This window comes from Chrysochloris asiatica, unplaced genomic scaffold (genome assembly GCF_000296735.1).
Source record: "Chrysochloris asiatica unplaced genomic scaffold, ChrAsi1.0 scaffold00127, whole genome shotgun sequence".
Classification (NCBI taxonomy): Eukaryota; Metazoa; Chordata; class Mammalia; order Afrosoricida; family Chrysochloridae; genus Chrysochloris; species Chrysochloris asiatica.
In genome coordinates, this window is record NW_006408645.1 from 4,443,106 (window position 1) to 4,467,682 (window position 24,577).

The window sequence follows — 24,577 nt, forward strand, 5'->3', positions numbered from 1 at the left end:
TTCTTGGTCCAGGTACAGATTCCTCAGAAGTACAATTAAGTGTTCTGGAGTACTCATACTTCTCAATGTTGTCCATAGCTTGTCATGATCCACACAGTCGAAAGCCTTTGCATAGTCAGTAAAGCATGGGTAAACATCTTTCTGATATTATCTGCTTTCAGTCAAGTTCCACCGGACATCAGCGATGATATTTCTCGTTCCCCAGCCTCTTCTGAATCCAGGTTGAACCTCTGGAAGTTCTCTATCAATGTATGATTGTAGCCGTTTCTGTATTACCTTTAGCAAAACTTTACTTGCTTGAGATATCAAAGGGATTGTCCGATGATTTCCGCATTCCATTGGGTCACCTCTCTTTGGAATGGGCACAAATATAGATCTCTTCCAATCAGTCGGCCAGATAGTTGTCTTCCAAATTTCTTGGCAGAGATGAGTGATTGCCTCTTGTGCTGCTTCACTTTCTTGAAAGATTTCAATTTTTATTCCATCAATTCCTGGTGCCCTGTTCTTTGCCAATTCCTTCAATGTACTTTGGATTTCCTCCCTGAGTATCATTGGCTCTTGTTTATTATATGGTACCTCTTGAAATGGTTGAACATTAACCATTTCCTTTTGATACAATGATTCAGTGTATTCCTTCCATTTTTCTCTTGATGCATTCTGCATCATTCAACAATTTACCCAGCGAATCTTTCAGTAACGAAAGTCGAGACTTTCTTCAGTTCCCTCAGCTTGAGAAATGCTGACCGTGTTCTTCCCTTTTGGCTTTCTAGTTCCAAATCTTTGCATATTTTATTATAGTACCTGGTTTTGTCTTCTCGAGCTGATCTTTGAAATTTTCTGTTCAGCTCTTGTTGTTGTTAAATGCCATTGAGTCGGTTCCGACCCATAGCGACCCTGAACAGGGTTTCTGAGGCTGTAAATCTTTACGGGAACAGAAAGCCTCATCTTTCTCCACGGAGCAGCTTGTAGTTTCTAACTGCTGACCTTGTGGTTCGCAACCCGATTCGTAACCACTACGCTACCAGACCTCTTCAATTCTTCTATTTGCTTTACCTTCTTTACGCTGGAGAGCAAGTTTCAGAGTCTCTCCTCTGACATCCATTTTGACCTTTTCCTTCTTTCTTGTCTTCTTAATGACTTTTTACTCTCTTCATGCATGGTGTTCTTGATGTCATCCCACAGCTCTTCTGGTCTTCAGGCTTCAGTATTTAATGCATCAAATCTGTTCTTCAAATGGTCTCTAAATTCAGGTGGGACAAATTCAAGTTCATATTTTGGCTCTCGTGGACTTGTTTTCATTTTCTTCAGCCCCTGGCCTTGTTTTCACTGATGATATGGAGCTTTTCCATCTTCTCTTTCCACAGATGTAGTCAGTTTGATTTCTATGTGTTCCATCTGGCGAGGTCCATGTGTATAGTCGTCTCTTATACTGTCTAAAGAAGGTATAATATTCTCGATATCATCCTAAATTCCACTGGTCTTTGATCCTTGGTGTCTAATGCATCCAGTCTGTTCATGAGGGATATATTCAAGTTCAGATTTTGGCTCTCATGGATTTGTTTTAATTTTTTCGGCTTCTACCTGGTGTGGCGCTATGGGTTAATGCGCCAGACTGCAAAGCCATTTGAACTGCAAGGTCAGTGGTTCAAGCTCACCAGCTGCTCCTTGGAAACCCTACACAGAGTCTGTATGGGTCGAAACCGACTCGATGGCACTTAACAACAACAACAATAAAACCTGTTACACAGTTTGCCCCTGGACTTGTTTTGGTTGATAATATTGAGGTTCTTCATTTTATCTTCCCACAGATGTAGTAACTGATTCCTGTATAGTCCCTCTGTTGAGGTTCTCATGTGTAGTCTCTGCTTATGCTGTTGAAAAGAAAATATTTGCAGTGAAGTGGGTGTTGGCCTTGCAAAATTTTATCATACTATTTCCATTGTTATTTATATTTCTAAGGTCATATTTTCCAACTACTGATCCCTCTGTATTTCCAACTTTATCATTGCAATTACCTGTTATTATCAAAGAATCTTGATGTTGAATATTTGATTTATTTCATATTGAAGAAGTTAGTAAAATTCTTCAATTTTTCAACATTGCCTTTGGTGTTTGGTACATAAATTTGAATAATAGTTGTATTAATTGGTCCTCCTTTTATGCATATAGATATTATCCTGTCACATACAGCATTGTACTTCCAGATAGATCTTGAAATGTTCTTTTTGGCATTGAATGTGACACTATTACCGTTGAATTTTTCATGGTCAATACCAGTCCGTTTCAGCTCACTATTGCCTAGGATTACATTTTATGTTTGGTGTGGATTGCACCACAATGTAAAGAAAGCAGAAATCCTCATGGCTGGACTAATAAATATCATCATAATAAATGAAGAGAAGATTCAGTCTGTCAAAGACTTCATTTTGCTTGGATCCACAATTAGTGTTCATGGACACAGTAGTCAAGAGACTAAAGGACATATTAAACTAGGCAAATCTCTGCAAAACCTTCTCTAAAGTATTCAAGAATAAAGGTGTCACTTTAAAAGGACTTAACATGCATCTGACCCAAGCCAGGGTATTCTCAGTTGTCTCATATGTATGCATTTGAAAGGTGAACTGTGAATAAAGAAGAATGCAGAAGAATTGATTCTTTTTTAATTGTGGTGTTGGCGAAGAGTATTGAAAAAGTACCATGGACTGCCAGAAGAACAAACAGATTTGTCCTGTAAGAAGTACAGTCAGAATGCTCTTTAGATGGGAGGATGGTGAGCCTTCATCTCTTAGAATTAGGACATGTTGGTAGGAGGGGGTTACTCCCTTGATAAGTACATCATGGTTGGTAAAGCAGAGGGCCAGTGAAAAATTGAAAGACCCATCACAAGATGGATTGGATCAGTACCAGTGGGTTCATGCATAGCAAGGATTGTGAAGATGGTCTAGGACACTAACTAGGCCTTGTTTTGTTCTGTTGGGCACAGGGTCGCTATAAGTTGGAACCGATTTGACACACCTAACAACAAAGACACAACATAAACATGGACCTTACTAGATGTAATACATAGGAATCAAATTGATTATATCTTTGGAAAGATGATGGAGAAGCTCAGTATCAGCTACAATAAGTCCAGGAGCCGATTGTAGAAAAGACCATTAATTTCTCATACTCAAGTTCAGGCTTAAGTTGAAGAAAATGAAATCAAGCCCAGGTGAGTGAAAATGTGACCTTGAAGTACCTGACTTTGGAAACCATCTCAGGAACACTTCAACACCTTAATAAAACGAGCAGTTTAACACCAGTTAAAAACGAGCAGAAGACATGAACAGACATTCGGGTGGCCAACAAACATGAAGAAATCCTCACAGTTATTGGCTATTATTGTTTTAGTTGTTAAGTACGTCATGAATCTGGATAGGGTTTTCAGGGAGCAGCAGGTGAGCTTAAACTGCTAACCTTGTGGTTCAAACCAACCTTGCAATCCAGTTCATCAACTCACAGCGCCACACCAGGACTTTTAACTGATAGTAGGGAACCAAATTAAGCTATAGTGCCACACTAGGACTCCTATTGGTCATTGTTGTTAAGTGCCGTTCAGTTGGTTCCGACCCATTGTGACCCTGTATAGGGTTTCTGAGGAGCAGCTGGTGATATTGAACTGCCAACATTGCAATTCAAACTGACTTTGCAGTCCAGCGCATTAACCCACAGTGCCACACCAGGACTCTTACTGGCCATCGTTGTTGTTGTTAAGTCCCATCGAGTTGGTTCCGATCCATACTGACCCTGTATAGGGTTTATGTGGAGCAGCTGATGAGCTTAAACCACCAACTTGTGGTTCAAAGTGACTTTGCAGTCCAGTGCGTTAACACACTGCCACACCAGGACTCTAGAGAGATGCAAATCAAAACAACAATGAGATATTATTTAATGTTTAAGAGCAAAGTTCAAAGAAACAGAATACAGCAAATGCTAGAGAGTGTGTGGAGAGTAGGGGATCCTCTGACACTGCTGGTGAGACTGTAAAATGGCGAAACTGCTGGGGAAAACGCTATGGCAGCTTCTGAGAAGGCTGGGAATAGAAATCCTGTCTGACCCAGCAATCTTTCTACTTGGCATATTTCCTCAAGAAATAAGAGACCTGACATGAGTAGAGATATGCATATCTATGCTCAGTATAGCATTATTCAAAATAGTAAACAGATGGAGGCAATCAAGATGCTCAGCAGCAGAGGAATGGTTGAATAAACTGGTACATACACACAGTGGAATGTTAGGCAACATTGAAGGATAATGATGAGTCTGCAAAACACTACGTAACATGGAGGAACCTGAAGGACAATTATAGTGAGTGAAATCAATTGGCTATAAATGGACAATATCGTATGAGAGCACTGCTGTGAAAAGACAAGAAGGGGTTTTCATTCTAAAATAAGCATTCTTTGATGGCTACCAGGAATTGTAGGAAAGGGAGAATTACTCACTGGGTAGAATGTAGACATATGTTAACTTGGGTGATGAGCAAGGCATTTAAAAAAAGAGGAAAGAAAATTTCTTTTTCTTAATATATTGGAAGGGAAACAGTGAATATTTATGTTCTCATTAAGACAAACCATTGGGAACTTTCCTGCAAATGAAAAAAAGGAAAAGGAAGGAAAAAAAAAGAGGAGAGAGAGAAAAAAAAGATTTGAAATTGAATAGTGATGTTTGTGCAAAATGGGCAGTGTATAGTTAGTATGGCTGTATTGTACATGTAAAATTTTTAAATAGCCAAGTGTATGTAGGGTAGTTAAGAAATGAATTGATGTTGACCCATGTGGGCCCTGTGGGTTCCTGTATTTATTTACCCTTTGGTTATTTCTTAAATTGACAAGTATTTCATTAGAATACATGCAAAGATGGAATTCTTACCTTGGCTCCCTAGAAATAAAGACCAGAACCGATCAAGTATATGCCCCTGGTTCTCTTTGTCTTTATAAAGAGAAGTGATATCACATCTTTGAGAACTGGGGTGGGCTTCGGGGGGAGTATGTGTAATGTGTAGAGGTAGTTTAAGAACCTTATCTCTGATCTGTTCTTTACCCACTTTTATTTTTTCTATAATTCTAGCACTTATAGGGAAGTTAGTGGTTTGTAAGTAGACAGCTCTAGTCCATTTTACTATTCTGTTACCTCCCAGCTATCCCTTTAGCCATCTTTCCTTATATATTTCTTTTTTCATTTCAAAGTAAATAGTAGATATCAGTACACTTTGTTGTTGTTTTTTTAAGTGCTGTCAAGTCGGTTCTGACCCATAGCGACCCTGTATAATGTTTCCAAAAAGTGGTTGGTGAGCTTGAAATGCCGATCTTGCGGTTCAAACTGACATTGCAGTCCAGTGCGTTAACCCGCAGCACTGCAACAGGACTCCTAGTGTACTTTAAATATTGTTAAATATTTTTAAATGCATATAATTTGACTAGTGTTCAATATATGTTTACAGGTCTTTATTCTTTTGATGTAGCATGATATGCATGGATCTTAATGGTATCTTTTAATGACCCCTGTCTTCTGTTTCCTTCTAATTCAGTTGTGTTCTATTAGGGGACTGGTGTCTATTACCAGGCCACACTCCCCAAAGTACTATTAGCTGTGTATTCATTTGGGTTTTCAAAAATAGATTTTGAATCCCATTAAATATTAAAAAAATGTTCTCTTTTTAAAAATTTGCCTTTATGCTACACAAGAAATTGATTTTAATCAAAGAGAGTTTTATTTTTTCCAGATTGTTTCTTGTTTTTAAACTTTTTATTGTGAATTGAGGAAAGATTTACAGAGCAGGCCATCAGTTTTACATCAACTAATCATATACTTTGCTTCATTACATGATTGCAATCCCCTCTATGCCCCAAAAGTTAACAACATTTACCTCTGTTCACTTTAACCACCACATTTCTCCCTGTGTCTTCCACCACCCCCATCATTCCTCTGCCAACCTCCCTCAGGTTGTATATTGTTTGCCCTGTCACCCATGTCAATGTGTGTTTACCTTCTAGTGCATGTATCATTTCCTCCCCCCCCCCAAACCATCGTAGATTATTTCTTTTATCAGGAAAATCCCCTCTTCCTATCCCCCCCCCCCCATGTCTACTCCATCTCTGGTGTCATTGCTTTCTGGTTAGGGTCCCCTGTTCTGCTCATGCTCTTTTTCTCTTGATGGTCCTAGAATCCTCTGTTCCTGGAATGTAACATTAACTACTCCCCATTTTTGTTATACAACTTCTGCCTTTACAGTTGTGATAGTTGCAATTAGGCATGATAATAATTACTCAGTATTGAATCATTGAATCCTATCCCTGTCTCTTTTCAACAGACCTTCTAGACCAGAGGAAAACTATTCAGTTTTCTATTATTCTACATTCCCCTGCACACTCTGAAATAAAACTCCCTCCTGAAAGCTTGTAAGCCAACCACTTCATAGCTTTTATAACTGCCTTTATAGCTGCCCCCCCATTTTATATAGACAGTGTAAGTTGCCCATCTCTATCAACCCTCTCTACAGAGGGGATAGGTTTGATCCTTCCCTCTCAAGTTGGTATTTTGAGCTACTATAGCCATAAGATGGAGTCCTGGTGTGGTGCTGTGGTTAATGCGCCAGACTGCAAAGCCATTTGAACTGCAAGGTTGGCCGTTCAAGCTCACCAGCTGCTCCTCAGAAACCTTATACAGGGTTGCTATGGGTTGGGATCTACTCAACGGTACAACAACAACATATCCATAAGTATAGGCCAAGTTCATAAAATTGTAGCAATTTGCATTTGTTTCCCTTATCAAATTTCTTCATCTTCCTCTAGTTGAATTCTGATCATCAAAACATTGAAGCTGCGTCAAATGGGTACTATCTGCATGTTTGAGCATTCTTGTGCGTTTCTCCCCACTTCATATCAACCAGACGCTTTACTCTCAGTTCTAGCCCTCCATGGCTAGATCCTTGTCTGTGGGTTCAGGAGTCCCCAAGTCCCACCACACTTCAGACCAGCAAGCCCTTCCTCTTCTCTCTGTCATTTCAGGGTCCACAGGAGTCTGTGGAATGTGGTTGAACTCAGGCCTTATCTTCATTGCTGCCTTTCCCCACTTCCATTCACAGATAGACCTGTGTGATCGCCAGCAAGCGTATGTGCCTGCTCTATTGTTCCCTTTGAGTTTCAGTCTTGGAGGGGGTTTTGTCCCAAAGGGACTTCAGTGCTTGCCTTGATGCCTCCCCAGTGAATAACTTGCTTACTTGTTGTAGCCATCAGATTGGTTCTTGCTTCAGCAGAAATTCTTAGCATGGTTGGTACTATACAATGTATGCTGGGGCAGATAACTTGAGGAAATTTTTGTTTAGTTAAATTTTAAAGAAAGGCAAGGATTATCCTTTTATCAAGTCCTGATTTGGCTCTTTAGGAGTAGCAGTAGACTGCTAGCTGGAAAGTCAGAGCTTCATACCCACTAACTGCTCCTTGGAAATTGTATACAGAATTGTTGTGAATTGCAACCAACTTGATGGCACTTAACAACAACAGTAAGCTAAATATGTAAAATATATATTTAATTCAAGCTACTTTCCACATTTTTAGAGGGCTTTATAGTTTATTTCTTGGTGTTTCATTCAGTGCTACCAAAAAAGACCTGGTGATCTACTTCTATAAAGATTACAGCCAAGAAAACCCTATGGAAAAAACAAACCAAACTAAAAGAACCCTCTGGAGCTCAGTGTACCTGGGGTTGCTATGAGACTGAATTGACTTGATAGGAGTTTCGGTTTCTCTTATTTAGTTTTTGGTGTATAGTTTATTGTTGTTGAGTGTAGTTCAGTTGATTCCATCTCATGGCAACCTTGTATAGGGTTTCTAAGGAGTGGCTGGTGGGTTTCAATTACTGACCTTGCGTTTAGCAGTCCAGTGCTTATCCTACAGTGCTACACCAGGACTTAATATTTATCTCAACTCTTTTGAGGCTCACATTAATCATGTTAGATGACACAGTTATTATTTCTGCTCTATACATAAAGAAACCGAGGTATGTTGTTGTTGTTAGATGCTGTCGAGTTGATTCCAAACTCATAGTGACCCTCTGTACAACATAATGAAACACCGCCCAGTCCTGTGCTGTCTTCAATTATTGTTATGTTTGAGCCAATTGCTGATGTCATGGTGCCAAATTCATCTTGTTGGGCATCTCCCTCTTTTTAACTGATCCTCCGCTTTACCAAGCATGATGTCCTTCTCCGGGGACTGGTCCCTTGTGATAATATATCTGAAGTATGAGAGACAAAGTGTGGCCACCTTGACCTCTAAGGAGCATTCTGGTTGTACTTCATCCAACACAGATTTGTTTGTTCTTCTTGTAGTCCTTGGCACCTTTAGTTTTCTTCTCCAGTACCGTAATTCAAATGTTATCAATTCTCCTGTGGTCTTTCTTATTCATTATCCAATTTCACATGCATGTGATGGTATTGAAAATACCATGGCTTAGGTGAGGCTCACTTTAGTCCTCAAACTGACATCTTTGCTCTTAAACACTTTTAAAGAGGTCTTCTGCAGCAGATTTGCCTAATGCAGTATGTCATTAGATTTCTTGACTGTTGATGGTGGATCCAAGTAAAATGAAGTATTTCACAATTTTCTCCGGTTATCATGATGTTATTTATTGGTCCAGGGGTGAGGATTTTTATTTTCTTTATATTGAATTGTGACCCATACTGAAGCCTGTGGTTTTTGATTTTCATTGATAAATATTTCAAGTCCTCTTTGCTTTCAGCAAGCAAGGTTGTGTCATTTATGTATGGCAGGTTGTTAATGAGTCTTCCTCCAATCCTGATGCCATGTTTGTCTTCATATAATACAGCTTCTTGAATTATTTTCTCAGCATACAGATTGAATAAGTACGGTGAAAGAATACAACCCTGGTAGACACCTTTCCTTATTGTAAGCCCTTCAGTGTCCTTGTTCTGTTCGAATGATTGCCTCTTGGTTTGTGTACACGTTCCCTATCAGCCCAATTAAGTGTTCAAGAATACTCTTTCTCCATAGTGTTGCTCATAGTTTTTCATGATTCACACACTCGAAAGCCTTTGCATAGTGGATGAAGCGTAGGTAAACATCTTTCTGGTATTCTCTGCTTTCAACCAAATCCATCTGACGTCAGCAGTATCTTGTTCCATGTAATCATCAGAATATGACTTGAACCTCTGGAAGTTTACTTTAAATGTATTGTTTCAGCCGTGTTTGAATTATCTTTAGCAAATTTTTTCTTGCATGTGATATTAATGATATTGTCTGATGATTTCTGCATTATCTTGCGTCCACCCTCTTTGGAATTGCACAGATATGGATCTCTTCCAATTAATTGAGAGATAGTTGTCTTCCAAATTTCTTGGCATAAATGAGTGAGTGCTTCCAGAACTGCATCAATTTGTTGAAAGATTTCAATTTGTAGTCCATCAATTCCCTGAGCCTTGTTCTTTGTCAGTACCTTCAGTGCACCTTGGACTTCTTCCTTCATTATCATTGGCTCTTGATCATATGCTACCTCTTGAAATGGTTGAACGTTGATCATTTCTTTTTGGTACAGAGGCCCTTTGTTTTCCTTCCATCTTCTTTTGGTGCTTTCTGCATCTTTCAGTATTTTGCCCAAAGAATCCTTAAATAATGCAAGTCAAGACTTGAAGTTTTTCCTCATTTCTTTCATCTTGAGAAATGGTGAGTGTGTTCCTCCATTTTGGTTTTCTAACTCTAGGTCTTTGCACATTTCATTACAATATTTTACTTTGTCTTCTTGAGCTGATCATTGAAATTTTCTCTTTTCTCTTCAGCTCTTTTACTTCCTCATATCTTCCATTTGCTTTGGCATCTCTACACTTGGAGAGCTAGTTTCAGTTTCTACTGACATCCATTTTGTTCTTTTTCTTCTTTCTTCTCATCTTAATGACCTTGTTCTTTCTTTCTGTGTGATGTTCTTGATGTCATCCCACTCTTCTGGTTTTGGTAATTAGTGTCTGTTGCATTAAATCTGTTCTTGATATGATCTCTAAATTCAGGTGGGATATGTTCAAAGGTCATATTTTGGCTTTTGTGGATTTGTTTTAATTTTCTTCAACTTCAACCTGAACTTGTGTATCAACAGTTGACCATGTTTTCCAACTACTGATCCTTTCTGTCTTTATATCCTTTACATTCTAATCACCAGTAATTATCATTACTGGTTTAGGAAGTGAAAAGTGCAATTCTCAGAATCAGTTTAACTCAAATTGTCTCATGTGAAGTTTTGTCCTATGACAGCAACTCTAATAGTGCTAAGTCTCTAATCCTGGTGTCATACCATGTACTGTGGTTTACTTCTGAACAACTACCAAATGATTTTGTGCAGACTAGAGTTAACTCTGTTGCAAAGATATATCACAACAATGTTTTAAGTTTTCCATGATGAAATACTTTGCTGTAAGGGAACTGCACCTATCAAGATCTAGGCAGACGTAGTGTAATATTTAAAATGTGACATGGTAATACTTCATGTACAATATGTCTTACAAACGTGAACAATATTGTGCATAAAATATCACTGTTATTGTGTCAAAATCCCTAATTTTTTTTTTTTTTTTTTTTTACATATATGAGCACTTGGAGCTGAGAAAGCCTAATTAATGTTTCTATCTATTTTGGAAGACTAGACTTATATTCTATAACATCCTTGTGGACTTCCTTTCTTTCCCTTAAGGAGACAAACAAAATGACAAAACCATCTGGAGAAAATCAGTTTGACATTATCTGGGTAAAGGAGTTGGCAAACATATTTGTTGTTGTTGTTGAGTATTGTGGAGTCGGTTCCGACTCATAGTGACCCTGTACAGGGTTTCCGAGGCAGTAAATCATTATGGGAGTAGAAAGCCTCATTTTTCTCCTGTGGAATAGCTGGTAGTTTCAAACTGCCAACCTTGAGGTTAGCAGCCCGATTTGTAACCAATACGCTACCAGAGCTCCTTTGGCAAACATACAGACTTTTTTTTTTTTTTTTGGTCAATTTGTATAAAGGTGTATAGTTGGCCAGTATCATAAAGGAAAAGCTGGAAGATATTAAAATGAAGAAGTTTGTTCTTTAGGAAACCTTATTTAGAAACATATTTAAACACCAGTAGAATCAGAAACTGGAAATAATCTATTCAAGGTTGTCATTGAATCCATATTCTTATTTTTAGTATTTTTTTGAAAATTAATATTCCATTGGCTATGCTAGGAATTTTATTTAAGATTTGCCTATGTGTCGGATATAGAATAGTCTAATAGGAGTTATTAGAACATAGGGTTACATAGGAGATAAAAACCTTTAATTTTTCTAATGTTGGCAAGAATACCTGTCTATAGAGTACAAGTAATACAAATTCACTCAGAAATACTAGATTGTTCTTTGAACAAGGTAATGGTTGAACTGCTTCTTACAACCGAAAAAGATGACAAACTCAGAATAACCAATCACGTAACATCTAGGTGCCCTGTAAAGATAGGAGCATCTGTGGCACAGTGTGTAGGTACTTGATTGCTAATTGAACAGTTGCCAGTTTGAACCCACCAGCTTACCTGTGGGAGAAAGATGTGACAGCCTGCTATTGTAAAGGTTTATAAACTTGGAAATGTTATGGAGCTATTTTAATTGGCCCAAGAGGGTCAATATGAGTTGAAATCGACTCACAGAAGTGGGTTGATTCCCATCTCTAGATACGTTCTTGGAGTTCTGGTGTGGTGCTTTAGGGTAAGCATTGGATTGCTAACTTGAATTTGGCATTTCAAACCCACCACCCATTTCTTAGACACCCTGTACCGGGCCGCTGTGAGTCAGAACCTACTTAACAACAGCAACTCCAAGAAGTATGAGTCCACCAGCTGCTCCGTGGAAGATGAGACTTTGTACTTCTGCAAGGATTTACAGCTTCAGAAACCCTATACAGAGTTGCTATGAGTCGGAACAGACTTAACTGGCACATAACAACAAGTACCACACCATAGATAGGCCCAAGAAGACAGAAAGTTGTTCTCATTTCCTGCTTATCCTGGGCCTCTGTCCTCTTTTTCTCAGAGCTAGCTAGCCCGGAGTCTGTTGAAGCATTTTGTTTAGTTTTGTTTTTAGGGTGTTTTAAGAAAAGATAATTCTTATATAAATCTGTGTGCTTGGGAGTATCCTGACAAGTGTAAAGGATAGGAAATATTATTAATTGAGGAAGAAGAAAAATGGAGAGTGGGGAAAGAGGAGAGAGAACCAAAAAAAAAGGCAGTGTCCCCGGCAGTGGCTGTAGATAGTACGTCTCAGTTCATAGTGTGCTGTCTCTAGTTTGAGTGCTGTCCACTTTGGGGCCAGTTTTTCTTTGAGTTTTGAAATTGAGAACTGAACTTGTACTTTTAATTTAAAGGTACTTTAGAGTACCTCTTTTTCCAATGCTGTTGAAATTTTAGAGAACCAAGAAAAAAATACTCTAATAACCCTTTTCTAACCAAACCACTGTTAATCTTTTGATATATTTTCAGCCAAGTCTTTTTTTTTTTCCTTTTATAATTATTTTTATGTATCTGGAATTTAAAAATGTCTGTGTTTTTGTCTCCTGCTTCTGTGAAATGTCTTTCACTGTGTTCCCTTTGGAATGCTGGCTGAAGGACAAATTTTGGATGATACGATAAATGCATTAGTTAAATGGTTATTTTAATCTTTAAAGAAACTTTGTTTTGTGATTTGCTGTTTTTTTAGTAGGTGGCTAATGTTTGTATACACCATTACTACCAAGTAAGGGAATGGGTCTTAAAATTATGTTGAGGATAAGGATAGTGGGAGCCTTCTGAGAAAATACGTCACTCTACTTTTCAGGAATTGTCTTGATTTTTGGCTGGGATTTATCAGTTGCTGCTTTTAGACACACATTCTTTTGCTAGTTTTCATTTAAATGAGTCTTTTTCTTATCATGTCCAGATATATTTTGATGGCAGAATAATGAACCATTACCAGTCTTCATTCTGATTAACAAACATTGTAGTTTAACTTTGTAAGAATGAGAAATGGTGTCATGTAAGATGGGAATGTCTTGAATTATCACAGGAGATAGCTTTTTGGAAGACTAGTATGGTGGAGTGTTTCTGTTTCATTTTGCTTGAGTCAAGTAAATAGTAGTACATTAAAATCATTAAAAGTTTTAATACAGTTTGTTCTGTTAGGACAGATTTACTTGGGAATTTGACTCACCCTGCAATCTCTTAAAAAATATCTAAACAGGAGCAAGCCCATAGTACTGCAGTGGAAAGCACACAGGATTTGGAATTAGGATGAGTTTGAATCCTAGGTCTACCAGTTGACTTGCGGGGGACACTTTTGTATTAGTTTCCATTGACTGCTGCAACAAATGACCATAACCTGGGAGTCTTAACATAAATGTATTTTCTGATGGTTCTGGAGGCTGAAATCAAAATGTCAGCTGGACCATGCTTTCTTCACAAGCCCTAGGGAAGTTTTTCCTTGCCTCTTCTAGCTGACATTCCTTGGTGTTCCTTGGCTTGTGGCAGCATCACTCCAATTTCTGCCTCTATCTTCATATGGCCTTTTAGGAATAGAAAAATGTGGACACAGAGACTCAGACACACAGAGGAAAGAGGACCATATGAAGAAAGAGGACCTTTCTGAGGCTAATGTAACACATTCTTGTAGGTTGCTGGGGATAGCTTGATGAAAAGAATTGGGATGTAGCATGATAAAAAGTTGGTTACTTAGTATAAATTTTAATATTCTAAATTTTATTGGAATGATTCAGTAGTAGGGAAAAGTATCTGGTGAATAATTTTACTACAGAGAAAGATAATTTGTGTCCTTTAAAAGTAAATGTATAGGGAGGGGGAAGGGTAGCGGACGGGTTTCTAGGATATCCCCTTTGGTCGGAAGATGATGCATGGAGGGGATTGGAACCATGGCAATGAAATGGTATACGATGGAATGAATGTAAAACTAAAGTTCTCTCATGTAAACTATCATATAACTCACAAGAAAACATTAAAAAAAAAAAAAAGTAAATGTATAGATGATCATTAAAACTAGACAAAGGGAAATGTCGTAACCTATTCTGTTTCTGTTAATTTCAGAACTGAAAACAGAGTAAAATCAATTTTCAACATTAAAAGACCATTAAGAAATCAGCATGGGGACTCCTGGGTCTGGAAGGAAAAGAACTCCTGTGAAAGACCGTTTTTCTGCTGAAGACGAAGCTCTGAGTCACATTGCCAGAGAGGTGTGTCTGGAAAACCCCGCTCAACATTGGGTTGCAAAGATCAGTGTATTGTAATAATGATGTTCATTTGTTGAACTAGTTTCGGGATACTTACTGTAGCAAAATCTTGTTGTTGTTGTTGTTGTTAAGTGCCATCGAGTCGGGTCCGACCCATAGCGACCCTGTACAGGGTTTCCGAGGGTGTAAATCTTTACAGGAGTAGAAAGCCTCATCTTTCTCCCGCGGAGCGGCTGGTAGTTTCGAACCGCTGACCCTAAGGTTCGCAGCCCAATTCGTAACCACTACGCTACCAGAGCAAAATCTTATGGCTGGTTTTTCTCTCAAATACTGTTTTAGAATAAAGTATGGTTACTGTAGAAATTATAGTTGGAAACCTGTTCAACTTACCTAAAATTAACTTTTTAATTTTACTTCAGTGGGTTACTTGTGTGAATATATTGACATGTACAATTAAGTTTCAGTGTTAAATTTAGGATAATAACAGTGTTGAAAATATGTTAACTAATTAGAAATGCTCATTGCCTTCTATAGTTGCTATGTGAATGTTGACAGAAACGGTGCATACAGCTGTTCAGATTCAGTGTCTCAGCTATTATATTTTGAAATATAGCATGGGGTTTTTATATTTAATTATTTTAGCTAATAACAGCCTCTAGGGCATTTTGGTTTCCGTTTGTTGACAAGTCAGAAAAAAAGAGAAGGGGTTTCACCTACTGAAACACTGGCAGCATTTCCTGTTGCATATTGGAAAATTAAGATAAATCTCAGCTGGGATTTCTTAGTGAGATTTCAGAATCTAAGTCTATCTGCAGCTGCAGACACAGTCATATACTAATCTGGTATAAAAATTACTAAGAGCTTTATTAAGTTTTATTCTTTTATGAGAACTATTCCCTCATCTCTTCCTCTTTGCTATTCTTAGTAAATGGAGTCCTGTGGGCTAATGCTTCAGACTGCAAAGTCGTTTGAACTGCAAAGATTTGTGGTTCAACCTCAGCAGTTGCTCTTTGGAAACTGTATATAGGGTTGCTATGGGTCAGAATCAACTTGAAGGCACTTAACAACAACAACAACAATTCTTAATAAATAAGTCATTTAGGTCTTCTTTTGTTTCCTTTTGCTATATTACAGAGCCTTCTTTTTTACCAACTCAAAGTTTGACATATCACAGTCTTCTGTTGTTCCTTCTTGCAAGCTGTTGTGTTAACTTCTGATGTCAAATTCTGTAGGAGAGTATTAAAGCCAGTATCTAAAAACTGATGGCCAAATTGTGTTATTACTTTAAAAATCATTGAGACATGTTTAGATTAAACGCTAAAAGATATTTAAAAATGAAATAGTAGACATTACCATGATCTTAAATATTTGTACCAGTGAAGCATTTTGGAAGCCACATAGTTTTAGTTGGAAATTGAAAGCGCCCGCAAGCTTGCATTTAAACCTTTCCAGTAGCATTTTTGTACGCATTCACTCCCAGTAAGCACAGACCTTTCTCCATGTTCTTCCCATTTACCCACCTGAACTGAGGAGCTGTTGTTGGGGCAGCCCTCCTCTCGTGCTGCCTCTCAGTATACAGCCTGGCCGAGATCACTTGACTTTGTGTTTTCAGGTTTTGAGGGGAGCTTTTTGAGCCCTCTGAGTCCCTGGGTATTTTAAATGATTAAGCACGTGACCATTAGCAGAAAGATTTTGGAAGTTCAAATCCATCTGGTGGTGCCTGGAGACATAGGTCTGGTGATGTGATCACCGTCTTGAAGACCCTATGGAGCACAGTTCTGCCTCACACATAGGACTGCCGTGAGTCCAAGATAACTTGATGACAAATTACAACAACCTTGAGCCTGAAGACTTATTTTTATCTTAGTGTGACGACTGAAGAATATTTGGTATGACATTTACTGTTACAATCTTTACCATTCCCATGAGTTACTTCTTTCTTTTCCTGAAAGTATTTCTCATAGACTTGGAAGTTACATTTCTTCCCTTTGATTACATATGCCCTTTCAGATCCAAATTTCATTTCTTTCTGTTATTTCTGCTTGTTAAGTTATATTCAAACCTCAATAATAAAGTTCTTAACCTTAGATTTCCTGTCTCATTCCAAAAAATATTTATGTTTTCAGAATAACTGTATCTCGGAATAAAAGGAAGATACAGTTATTTGACATCAGAAGAATTTATCTGTTTTGCTTGTATATGGGTGTTTATGCATAGCAAATTTTGAATACTTAACTTCTCAATTACCAAAAGCATAAAACAAAACCAAAAACACAGTTGCATTGTAAGATCTAATTAAGAAAAATGGTACCTAAGATTTTGTAGTAAAGGGACATTGCTAGGAAATGAGTCCTGATTTTTATTTGCTAATTTGGAAACCATGGTAACACAATAAATATTATGTCTCTTAATTTGTCTTTCAGCGTTCTTTTGGCATGCGAGTCACAGAAGAATAAACAAAACTAAACACAGTGAACTATGTTCAGGGTTTAGCTACCTGAATTTCAATCCTTGTTCTAGAATGTCACATTGTCTAGGATTTTATATTTCTTGAAATTAAAACATAGCCTGTAAAGGTACAGATTATACCATTGCTCTCTCTTTCTCATCTCAGATACATTAAGTATCATATATATTATAGTAGAGATTGGCAATTTCAGATTTTCTTGGCCTAGTTCAGTGCATATCTGTCAAATTACTAATTTTTAATTTTATCTCCCTTTCACAGGGTTTATATGATCACAGCAGGACAAAAACCTTTAAAGTTAATCTCTACACCCCTCACCCTAAATTTTATTGTGGGTGAGATCTGTATAACAAATCTATATAACAAAAAATTTCTGGTCTTAATTATTTTTTAATTTTTTATGTCTTTGCAAATCTGCACAAGACCTTTTTAAAGTGTTGAAGAGCAAAGATGTCAGCTTGTCAGCTTGAGGACTAAGGTGTTCCTGACCCAAGCCATGGTATTTTTTCACTCTTCTTCCTGAGAAATTTCAAGGTGTCACTGTTGGTCATTAATGACGTAACTCAGGATTTAATTTTCAGCCTGTTTCCTTTTTAGTCTATCTGTCCTGCTCTATAACCCCCGTTCAGGCATTTTTCCTAATGATGAACAGTTCAGGGCCAGCTGTGGCTGTTTTGTGCTGCTGTTTGGTTTTAAGTGGAAACTGTCCCTTTAAATTTTGAGATCTGTGCGCATGCGTAATAGAATCCTCCCAGGATGGGGGTTGGTGTGAGGCACAGGCACCCCCTCTAGTCACCAGAATGAAGGTGCGCAGACCTCGAGAAGCCAATAAACAGATATGAAAAAAATAATGTCCACACCTTTATCTCCGTGGTTCTGTCATGCATCCGTGGCCGCTCTGATCTTTTCCTGGTTTGGTCTCGCCCAAGATGGCCGCTCTGGTTGCATCTCAGTGCCTTGGATTAGAAAGCAATGGATTTCTTGCTTCTGCTACAAATTCCACTGGCAGTAAGCCTTCCAACTTTCTAAATATTCCTTTATATTGGTAGTTCAGAGATCTGGTACCATTCCCTGAACCTGCTTGGTCCAGTATTTGGTGGTGTTGCTGATGGAGCTCCTCATTGCACTTCCACCTGATCCGCCATCTTATTTGTTCTTCTCTAAGCCCTAAGCTATTTTTAAGTATATAATTTGATGACATTAATTACATTTGCTTTGAAGTGCTACCTTCATCACTGTCTGCATTTTCAAAAGTTGTATATCATCCACCAGAAACTTATCTCTTTTAGCAGTAAATCCCATTCCTTCTTCCTTGTAGCTCTTACTAATATACTTTTTTTCTCTATGTATTTGCCTAGTCTAGATATTTCAATACAATACTTGCCCTTTTATATCAGACTTATTTTACTTGGCATGTTTTTAACATTTACCCATGTTGCATGAATCATACTTTCATGTCTTTTTATGACTGAGTGGCTGTCTTATGTATATACCCATTTTGTTTTTTCTGTTCATCTGTTGGTGGATGCTTGGATTGTATTAACCTTTTGGCTATTGTAAATAATATTGCTGTGAACTTGGTACACATGTATAAATTCAGCTTTCTTGCAGGTATACAATTTATTAACAGCAACAACAATAATTAGTTATGCAGTCCTGCCATTAATCAGTGTGATTTTCCCCTCACCGTTAACTTCTTTTCCTCTTCCCTCCCACCCTGGTAACTATGAATAAACTTTGAACTCTGTACGTTTGCCTTTCTTCTCCTTTTTATTAGTGAGGTTATTCAGTATTTATCTTTATTCTGTATTTGTCTCAGCATCCATAATGTAGCATGCATCACCACATCAGTTCTATACTGATTGAGTAGTAATCCATTGTATGTGTGTACCACATTTTGTTTATCCACTCATCTGTTGAAGGTCGTTTAGGTTGTTTTAACCTTTTGACTATTCTGAATAGTGTTGCATTGGACATTGATGTACAACTCTGTTTTTTGAATCTCTGCTTTCAAATCTTTAGCTTCTAACTTAGGAATAGAATTGCTGGGTCCTATGGTAGTTAAGTTTTTGAGTGCTATACAGTTTTGCATAGTAGTTGTACCATATAACAGTCCCACTGGTAATGGATAAGGATTTTAATGTTTTCACCAACACTTACTTGTTTCCTTTTTTCTAATATCAGCTTTCTTCTTGGTTGATAACTCCAAGGGAACATAACAATAACAGCAATGGATGTAAGATGACATCTCAGTGATTTTTAGACACAGTGGGTTAGACATTAAGGGACTACCAGTTGCAGCTTGAATCTACCAGTTGCTCCTTAGGAGAAAGATGAGGCTTTCTGTGTCTGTAAAGATTTACAGTCTTGGAATCCCTATATATGGTCACTGTGAGTCAGAATTGATTCATTGGCAATGGGTTAATTTCTGACGACCTTGAACATAGGCTTATGGGCCATTTGTGTATCTTCTTGGCGAAAATGTGCATTCTAGTCCTTTGCCCATTTCTTAATTTGCCATTTTGTTGTTGAATTGTAGGAATTCTTTCTATACTTTGGATAATAAACGTTTATCAGCAATATTGTTGTTGTTGTTAAGTACTGTGGAGTCGGTTCCAACTCATAGTGACCCTGCACAGGGTTTCTGAGGCTGCAAATCTTTACAGGAGCAGAAAGCCTCATCTTTCTCCCACAGAATAGCTGGTAGTTTAGAACTGCCGACCTTGAAGTTAGCAGCCTGTTTGGTAACCACTATGCTACCACAGCTCCTTATCAGCTATGTTGTTGTTGTTAAGTGCTGTCGAGAGTCCATTTCGGCCCCTAGCGACCCTGTATGGGGTTTCCGAGGAGCAGCTGGTGAGCTTGAACTGCCAACCTCGTATCAACTATATAGCTCCCTAATATTTTCTTCTATATTGTAAATTGCTTTTCACTTTCTTGAGAAAGCTCTTTGATGTATATCCCTCTCCCCCACCCCCATTTTGATTAAGTTCAGTTTATATGTTTTTTCTTTTATTTCTCTTTGATATTGTATCCAAGAATGTATTATCAAAAGCAAGAGCTTAAGTTCCATTCATATGTTTTAAGGTCCTTATGATTTTAGTTCTTGCATTTAGGTTGTTGATCCATTTTGAGTTAATTCTTGTTTATTGTGTGAGGCATTGGTCAAATTTTGTTCTTTTCCATGTTGTCCAGTTGTCCCAGCACTGCTTATTGAAGTGACTATTGTTTTCCCATTGAATGGACTTGATATCCTTACTAAAAATCCATTGGCTATGTTGATGTTGTTAAGTTCTTTGGAGTTGATTCTGACACATAACGACCATGTATGGGGTTTCCAAGGAGCAGCTGGTTGGTTTGTGCTGCTGACCTTATGGTTAGCAGTTCAGAGCTTATCCTACAACTCTATGCCAGTAGTCCTAATTGGCCATAGATACATGGATTTATTTATGAACTCTTAAGTCTGTTCCCTTGGTCTGTATGTCTGTTCTTATACTGGTACCACACTCTTTGGATTACTGTAGTGTTATATGTTTTGAATCAGGAAGCATGAGTTCTCCTATTTTGTTTTTCTTTTCAAGATTGGATAATGCAACAGATAGACTGGGAATATAAAGAGGAAGAAGAGATTTAAGGGAAAGATTATAAATTCAATTTAGGATATATTGAGTCTGAGGTTCTACTGGGACAGCCCCAGTGTTTAATAACAAATTGGATCAGGATTGTGGTTAAAAAAAAAAGTTTAAGTTGGACATAAAGATTTCCGAAAAATCTACCTCATCTGGGAAGAGAACATGGTACAAGAGATTAAGACTGGAAGCCTTGGTTTGTTAAAATTGAAGAAGTTATCAGAAAAAAATAAATCCATGAAAGTTATTGAGGAATATAAGTTAGAGGGTCAAGATGAAAATGAAGCAAGACTAGTATTGTAGAAAGCCAAGAGATGAGAGTTTTAAGTAGAAGTGAGCTGTCAGTGATGTCAGAAGTCCAGAAGGGACAACTGAGATAAAATAGAAAAATGCTATTGGCCTTGGTAGTTAGAGGTCATTAGTGACCTATGCATGAGCACTTTGAGTGAAGTGTCTTGGGCAGAAGCCAGATTGCAGTCAGTTGAAGAAAGTGGGAAGTGAGCAGGGAGGTGGGAGGAAACTTGACTGTGAAGAAAAGACCTGACAGAATTGAATCAAGATGTTTTCCCTTTTTTTTCTTCTTAAAAAAAGGTGGGAGACTTCTGAACCTACTGTTTTGGTGAGGAGGAAGAACCCAAAAGGGAGACAGGGAAGACAGAGTGGAGAGAGAGGCTTTTTGGAGTAAGGCCCTGAGAATGATGGGGTTCATATGATAGCGTGGAGAGTACACAGTTGAGGCTGGCAGACTGATCTTGAACAACAGAAGGAGGGGCATAGCTCTTCCAATAAAACCAGAGAGAAAATAAGAAAGGGCGTTGACAAAGGCAAGTCTATTCATAGCTTGGAAGGTGTGGAGGGGAGTATACAGCCTTTTGGTGTTTTGTCATGAAACGATTGGGAAACATCACATGAGACGAAATTTTATAAGTATCCGAAACAGAATAATGAAAAGACTCAGTGATAAACTGAATGAGGTTTCACAGAAGATGAACTTGTATTGAGAATGATGACCCTTTATAGTACATTTCTTGGAATTGCTCTCCTTCCTGTTTATTTAAAAGTAGTCTATATATTTTTCTTGTGACAGTGTTGAGGTGGTAGGCATTTTTGCATTTTGAAGCCTGTATGGTTCATTGTACACTGAAGGTATGTATACCTTGGGAAAAAAAAATTTTTTTATGTGCAAAACGTTAAGTATATTTACTTGATGGGCCTAACTTAATTGTACACACACACAAATACATTAAAATATATAATTTACAGTTAATTCTCCTGCCTTTAAATCTTTGAAATATGGATTCAAAACTATTTTTTAAAATAAACATAGTTATTGTTTTCCAAATAACACTTCCTAATGAAATTGGATTTGTTGTTTATATCCCAAATGAACACTCTTCAGGAGATCAGATAGATGGAAGATATCTAGTAAGATTGGTTTCAGATCAGTCTCTAGCTTGGAATGCCATCTGGATCCACAGCCAGTTTATTTTAATGATTTTCTCTGTGATTATTTAGTTGGAACAAAACTAGTTGCCATCAAGTCCTTTCTGAGCCATGGCAACCACTTGTGTGTCAGAGTGAATTGTTTTCCACAGGATTTCAGTAGCTGATTTTTTAGGAGGTCATAGGCTCTCTTCTATGGCACCTCTGGGGTTTGAACCTCCGGACAAGTGTTTAACTCTTGGTGCCACCCAGGGCTTCCACTCAAACCATTGTGCCTGATTTTTTCTCACCTTTTCCTAGACTTTAATTCTTAATGGTCACCATATCACTCCTAAATATTAATTGAGTGATAAAATGAATATTTTACAAATTTGAAATGCAACTTAAAGCATTTGTTCCAGGCATGCTAAAAGCCTATAATTTTTGCTGTCATTTTTTGTGTTTCCATTTGACCAAGTATTTAGTGAGGAATGGATTTAATTATATTAAAATATAGCTTTCCTTTTGTATGTTGTCATTTTTAGTACTCCTTGAGTCAGAACCGACTCCACGGCACATAACCACCACCATCAAAGAAGAAATAAATATGTATCTGCTGAACTAAAGGTAGTTTTCTTGATCAGCCTTAATACACCTCATAATTGAAAGAATCATCAGAATTGTTTTTAGAAATCTCGTCCTGTCACCAACTTGACATTACAGGTGGCTTCTGAACCTGAATTTCCAGTTTCTTCACTTTCTTATTCATGTAAAGAGTTTGGGTTTTATCAGCATTAAAACTCTACAGGTTCTCAAATGATTTGGGCTTCTGAATACTTTGGATTTATGTCTCATGCTAAATTTTTAACTAATTAACTTTGTTTGAACCTAGTTACATCTTTGTGATCCTTTATTGTTATGTGCCATGTATATTGTATTGTGTATATAATGTGTTAAGTTAACACTAATCCAGGTATAGTGCTGTAGGATAAGCACTGGACTGCTAACCACAAGGTTGGCACCTCAAACACACAAACTGCTTCTTAGAAACCCTATACAGGGTTGCTATAAGTTGGAATCGACGTTGACAGCACTTAACATCAAATTTTTGTTTCTGCTTTTGCAATTGTATTCTCTCACGGCTGAGCATAACTGGGAATTTTTTTTAATTTAAAATACTCTAGTAAGAAAATGATATTCACCTAGAGTTAGAAGTAGGGAATATAGATAACTTAAAGCAGAGTATAGGCTTTATTTTTAAAGACAGAGACCAATATAAATTCAGTTGAGAAAGCTATCTGCTCTGGATATATCCATGGTTAGATCTGTGGTTGGTAAACTGCAGTGTACTTTGTAGGATTTTAGCTGTTGAAGGACCAGTTAAGCAGACTGGGAAATTGCCAAAATAGGCATAATTGAGTTAGAGTTAACTGTTAAACTGTCTACTCTTCTTAGAAACTTGCTGTGGTCTTGTTCTTTCCTACATGGCTTCCTTCCGTGTAAGCACTGTATTTGTTTTCCTCAACGAGGCTGTGAGCTTTTCTAGAGCACATATGTTGTCTGAGTCTATTTTCAGCTCCTTGCATCATTATTTACACATGGTAGACCATTATCATGAGACTTGGACACAAATACTTGTATATATAGGTTGTCTGCAGTTTATGATACAATTCCATTCCATTGTAAATTGGTTCTCACATAAGTCGAATACATAATTTTTTACTTTTGAGTTTTCTTTTTTTTTTTTTAAATGTTTTGTTGTGAATTATATGATGGTTTACATGGGAGAACATTAGTTTTACATTCATCCTATCATATATCATCTCATTGCCATGGTTACAATCCCCTCCATGCATCACCAACCAACCAAAGGGTATATACCCTGCAAGCCTGCCCTCCGGTCATCAGTACACAGCCCCTCTCCCTTTCCGGGTCTAAAGTCCCCAGCTGGTCCATCTCTCCACGTCATCTTCTCTGCCTCCATCTCTGGCGTCGCTCCTTCTATGGGTAGGGTCCCAACTCCTCTCTTCTCCCTTGATGGTCCCAGAGAACTCTGCTCCTAGACTGAAAAGTCACTCATTCCCTTTCTTGCTATAAAACGTCTACCTTTACATTTACAACCCTCACAATCAGTCCTGATAACAATTATTCACCACTGTATCACAAGAGACCTCTCTGCATTTCCTTTCATCAGCGCCACCTAGACAGATTGGATACCACTCAGTGGAGATTCTACCTTCTTGCACGTCCTCTGGATCTGGGTTCCCTTTGAAAGCTTGTAAGCCAGTGACATATTGCCTTTGTAGCCCCCCAACTTTGGGTAGCCAATGTCCAAGTTGTACATCCCTGTCTACTTTGTGTATGGAGAGGGTGGGAATGATCCTTGCTGTAAAGATATGTTCCCTCTTTTGAGCTACTACATCCATAGGTGTAGGTCCAGTTCATCAAATTATATCAGATTACTCTTTTTTCCCTCTTCTTTTTTCTTCTAGTTGAGCTCTGATCATGTAGGTCAAGTGGGTGTTATCTGCAAGTGTGGGTGTTCTTGTGCATATGCTCTCCTTATCAGCTGGACGCTTCACTCTCTACTCTAGTCCTCAGTGGCTGTGTCACTGACTCTGGGCCCAAGAGTCCCCAGGGCTTGCAACACTACTGGCCAACCAGGTCTCTATCCAGGTTCACAGGAGTCTATTGAACATTGTAGGGCTTAGCTTGAATCTTCATTGCTGTTTTTCCCTCACTTCCCTTTATCGGTGACGAATGTGGTCACCAATCAGAGCGTGTATT

General features: G+C 38.0%; 1 protein-coding gene across 4 annotated transcripts in view; it reads left to right on the forward strand.

The window, feature by feature from the left end:
• Positions 1–14,185: 14,185 nt before the first annotated feature.
• LRRFIP2 (leucine rich repeat (in FLII) interacting protein 2) overlaps positions 14,186–24,577 on the forward strand; it is a 125,225-nt gene continuing 114,833 nt past the window's right edge. For all 4 annotated transcript variants that reach the window (XM_006869160.1, XM_006869161.1, XM_006869162.1 and 1 more), the window contains exon 1: positions 14,186–14,275. In XM_006869160.1, the coding sequence (XP_006869222.1) occupies positions 14,186–14,275 (90 nt within the window). The remainder of the gene's footprint in view (positions 14,276–24,577) is intronic.